The 4822-nt window shown below is 56.8% G+C and overlaps 1 protein-coding gene across 1 annotated transcript; it reads left to right on the top strand.

Annotated features, from left to right (window-relative positions):
* Nucleotides 1-185: 185 nt before the first annotated feature.
* On the top strand, nt 186-4110 carry ATP5O (ATP synthase, H+ transporting, mitochondrial F1 complex, O subunit). The gene is made up of 7 exons (XM_008640688.1): nt 186-212; nt 277-315; nt 2062-2172; nt 2688-2817; nt 2930-3042; nt 3539-3625; nt 3929-4110. Exons 1-7 carry the CDS (start codon nt 186-188, stop codon nt 4040-4042), a joined length of 621 nt encoding a protein of 206 aa, XP_008638910.1. The 3' UTR covers nt 4043-4110.
* The last annotated feature ends 712 nt before the right edge of the window (nt 4111-4822 follow it).

The following is a 4822-nucleotide window of genomic DNA, read 5'->3' as shown; positions in this document are numbered from 1 at the left end:
CTGAACCGCGTTTCCTAAGGAGCCTCGCTCGAACTCTGTTCTGACGTCCTGAAACGATCCCTGCGCTCGGAATCCGGAGCGAGAGCAGCACCTAGCGCTTGGATCCCGCCCCGCAGAATTCCCGCAGCCATCCATCCCCGCCAGGCTCCGCATCTCCATGGCAGCCACCGCCCGAGCCCGGCACCATGCGGGCAATAAATGACTCCGACTCGGTGCCAGCTCTGCGGAGAAAAAGAGACGGAAGGATTAGGGAGAGGAAGAGATGAAGCACTCTAGGTAATTCAGCACCGGCGGGACCTGAGCGAGCTGCTCAAGGTCACCAGAGAGAGGGACAGAGCTGCCTGCCTTGCTCCACCTGGAAAATCCTTTGCCTTGGGAGCGCTTGGGATGTAGTTTATCCACGGGAAGGAAATAAATCCCGCGTTTTGGAGGTTTTTGTGAGGGAAGCACAGTTATCTTGAGTCAGGAAGAACTCGTGGGATGCTCCATTCGCTCTCCTGAATGGAGGGACAGGAGGGGCTCAGGCAGGTGCAGCCCCTGGAGGTCCATGGGGGAGCTGAGATCCACCTGCAGCCCCTGGAGGAGCCCACACCAGAGCAGGGGATGCACAAAAGAAGCTGTGATCCCATGGGAATTCCACCCTGGAGCATCTCCTGGCAGGGATCTGAGGCCCTGTGGAGAGAGAAGCCCACACTGGAGGTTTTCTGGAAGGACTTGGGATCCCATGTGAAAGGGGGCCCCTGCTGGAGCAGTTCCTGAAGGGCTGACCCCATGGAAAAGGACCCACACTGAAGCAACTCGATCCTGAGGAACTGATCCTATGGGAAGCACCCATGCTGGAGAAGTCCATGGAGGACACCAGAGCACAGGGCCACCGACAGCACAGGGCCACTGTGGGGACAGGAACACTGGGCAGATAGGGATAGGGACACTGACAGTGACACTGAGGGCACAGGGATATCGGGGGCACAGGGACACTCGGCAAAGGGACACTGACAGTGACACTGAGGGCACAGAGACAACACAGGGACACCAGGGACACGGGACATTGTGGGCACAGGGACCCCCCAGGGACACGGGACATTGTGGGCACAGGGACCCCGCAGGGACACCAGGGACACGGGACATTGTGGGCACAGGGACCCCCCAGGGACACGGGACATTGTGGGCACAGGGACCCCGCAGGGACACCAGGGACACGGGACATTGTGGGCACAGGGACCCCCCAGGGACACGGGACATTGTGGGCACAGGGACCCCGCAGGGACACCAGGGACACGGGACATTGTGGGCACAGGGACCCCCCAGGGACACGGGACATTGTGGGCACAGGGACCCCGCAGGGACACCAGGGACACGGGACATTGTGGGCACAGGGACCCCCCAGGGACACGGGACATTGTGGGCACAGGGACCCCGCAGGGACACCAGGGACACGGGACATTGTGGGCACAGGGACCCCCCAGGGACACGGGACATTGTGGGCACAGGGACCCCGCAGGGACACCAGGGACACGGGACATTGTGGGCACAGGGACCCCCCAGGGACACGGGACATTGTGGGCACAGGGACCCCGCAGGGACACCAGGGACACGGGACATTGTGGGCACAGGGACCCCCCAGGGACACGGGACATTGTGGGCACAGGGACCCCGCAGGGACACCAGGGACACGGGACATTGTGGGCACAGGGACCCCCCAGGGACACGGGACATTGTGGGCACAGGGACCCCGCAGGGACACCAGGGACACGGGACATTGTGGGCACAGGGACCCCCCAGGGACACGGGACATTGTGGGCACAGGGACCCCGCAGGGACACCAGGGACACGGGACATTGTGGGCACAGGGACCCCCCAGGGACACGGGACATTGTGGGCACAGGGACCCCGCAGGGACACCAGGGACACGGGACATTGTGGGCACAGGGACCCCCCAGGGACACGGGACATTGTGGGCACAGGGACCCCGCAGGGACACCAGGGACACGGGACATTGTGGGCACAGGGACCCCCCAGGGACACGGATCCCCCGCTCAGCTCCCTCCCTTGCTCCTGCAGCCGCCCATCCAGGTGTACGGGCTGGAAGGGCGCTATGCCACCGCCCTCTACTCGGCAGCCAGCAAGCAGAAGAAGCTGGAGCAGGTGGAGAAGGAGCTGACCCGGGTGTGGGTAAGGTGTTCCACAGCCAGGGTTCCTGCAGGTGGGCTTCCCTGCTGCCCCTCAGTAGGGAGGGGCTGGGCTCCTGCAACCTGTGAGACTCCCAACCCACTGGCACCTGTACTGCCTGCCTGTGGCCCTGGTGTTTAAATGGGATATTGGGAAGGAATTCCCCCTCGTGAGGGTGGGCAGGCCCTGGCACAGGGTGCCCAGAGCAGCTGTGGCTGCCCCACCCCTGGAAGTGTTCAAGGCCAGGTTGGATGGGGCTTGGAGCAACCTGGGATAGGGGAAGGTGTCCCTGCCCATGGTAGGGGGTGGGTCTAGGTCTGTCCAGTCTTTAAGGTCCCTTCCAATCCAAACCATTCCCTGATTTTATACCTGGAGCTGCCATTTCACCTCTCATCAGCTCCAGAGCTCTTTGTTCTCACTCCAGGAATACCTGTGTTGCCTGCCCTGGCTGCTCCAGGTGAGCTTTGTAATGCCTGGAAAACTCCTGGCCTTTGTCCCATCCTTGTGTATTCCCCCAGAGCCTCCTGAAGGACCCCAAGCTGGCCAGCGTGGTGATGAACCCTCACACCAAGAGCTCAGTGAAACAAAAAGCCGTGAATGACGCTCTGGCAAAAGAGAGGATGTCCCCAATCACTGTCAACTTGATGAGTGAGTGACTTCAGGAGAGCATCCCAGCAGCGCCATGCTTTGGAATTGCTGTTGGCTGCCCGGACCCACCTCTGGTGGTGCTTTAAGCCCTCGATGCGTGGCTGTTTTGCAGATCTGCTGGCTGAGAACGGCCGCCTGCGTTACACCCCGGGCATCGTCTCTGCCTTCGGGAAGATCATGAGCGCCTTCCGAGGAGAAGTGGTGTGCACGGTGACCACGGCGCAGGTGGGCTGGGAAGCTCTGGATCAAGGCAGCAGGGAGTGGGACAAAAGACAAACCTCTCCCGGTTAATGCTGCGCTCTGTGATTGGAGTACTTGCTGTGAGAGCAGTGAGGACGTGTCTCACCTCTGCCAAGCTTTCCAAATTGCTGCAAAGCAGGGGTTGATATCCAGCAGTGCCTGCTCCAAAATGAGACCTGTTCGTTCCACTGCAGCTCCACAGGTCACGTTTTATCTCCCTGTGTGTGAACGCAGGGGCTGACAAAAGTCAGGCTGGGCTGCACATGGAGCTGCCCCTGTTCTTTCAAACAGGAAAATGTTCCATGAAATAAGGAGGGCACAAAGTGGTTGTTGTTCCTGTGTTGTCCTTGGGTTATCCCTGTTACAGAACACTGCCTTCCTGGTGGACGTATGTCTTCCAAGAGACCTGAGGAGAAAATTTGGGTCCTCATTATACCATTTGAATATTTTTAAGTTCTTCTCTTCTGTTGCTTTTTTTCAGCCCTTGGATGAAGCCAGCCTCACTGAACTGAAAAGTGCTCTGAACGGGTTCTTATCTAAAGGAGAGGTGTTGAAGCTGGAGACCAAGGTCTGGATTTTTGACTTGCAAATAGATTTCACTAAGTTTATGTAAAGGGCTTCTATGTCTCTGATTTTGATAAAAACAAAAGATTTTATTGAATCCAGTTGCTTTGTTACATAGTTCCGTGTTTTCCTGTAGACATGATGATGTTTTAATTCCTAAAATTGTCACTTTGGAATGCAATGGCCACAAAGTTATCTCAAAAAAGACTCTTTGAAAAGCTCTGGGGTTTTTTTGCTAGTGTAAAACTTGTATCCTGTGGTAACAATCTCCTGCTAATCCACTTTTTGTTCACTGTTTCTTCCTTAGACTGATCCATCAATCCTTGGTGGCATGATTGTCAATATTGGGGAGAAGTATGTGGACATGTCAACAAGGTCCAAGATCCAGAAACTCACCAAAATCATGAGAGAGACTGTCTAGAGAGCTGTCCTGGTCATTCCCGGGGAAACCTGTCACATGGAAACAATAAAATTCTTCCTTCTTGTGGAGACGGTGCCGAGTGTTTTGGTTGGGAAAGCACAGCCCTGAGGGAGGAAGATGCTGAAGCTGCCTTGAGTTTCTGTAGCTGTGGCTGAACATTCATGGCACAGCTTGAAAATGTGGTTCCTGCGGATTGCTGGGGGAAGTAGCTGGGAAGGACATGGAAAGAGCTCTGAGGGAGCTGATTAACGGGGTCAGTGCTCTGGAGGGTCTGCCAGGCTCCCACAACTCAGGTCGGTCTGTACTGCCCTGTCCAAGGGAAAGGATGACAGGAAATGGCCTGAAGTTGTACCAGGGAAGGTTCTGAATAGTGATTGGAAAAACATTCCCTGGAAGAGTGGTGAGGCCTTGGGATGAGCTGCCCAGGGAGTGCTGGAGTCACTGTCTCTGGGAGTGCTCAGGAGGAGTCTGGATGTGGCCCCTGGGGACAGGGTTTGGGGTGCTGCTGGTGGGACTGGGTGATCCTGAAGGCCTCTTCCAAACCTGATGACTCCATGACCCACATGAGTGTTTGGGACTGGATGTTCACCCATTTCTTCTGTGTACAGCAACAACCAAGTGTTTCCCTCCTCCCTTCCCAATATCCAACAGCAGAGCGTCCCTAGGCCAGCGTTCCTCTCTCTGGGAGCACCAGGAAGGAAGTTTGAGGACTTATCCAGCCCAGAGAGGGGAAGGCAGGAATTCTTTTTTTCCACACCAAAGGAGGCTCCTGCAATGGGA

Source organism: Corvus brachyrhynchos, unplaced genomic scaffold (genome assembly GCF_000691975.1).
Source record: "Corvus brachyrhynchos isolate BGI_N302 unplaced genomic scaffold, ASM69197v1 scaffold149, whole genome shotgun sequence".
Classification (NCBI taxonomy): domain Eukaryota; kingdom Metazoa; phylum Chordata; class Aves; order Passeriformes; family Corvidae; genus Corvus; species Corvus brachyrhynchos.
Note: the sequence above shows the minus strand (reverse complement) of the source record. Positions and strands in the feature narration are given on the sequence as shown.

Bases quoted from the DNA above. Each gene is read 5' to 3' on its own strand.
- ATP5O (XM_008640688.1), top strand. From the start codon at position 186: ATGCGGGCAATAAATGACTCCGACTCG. The intron at 316-2,061 runs GTCACCAGAGAG...TTGCTCCTGCAG, and splicing joins ACCTGAGCGAGCTGCTCAAG to CCGCCCATCCAGGTGTACGG. The intron at 3,043-3,538 runs GTGGGCTGGGAA...GCTTTTTTTCAG, and splicing joins GCACGGTGACCACGGCGCAG to CCCTTGGATGAAGCCAGCCT.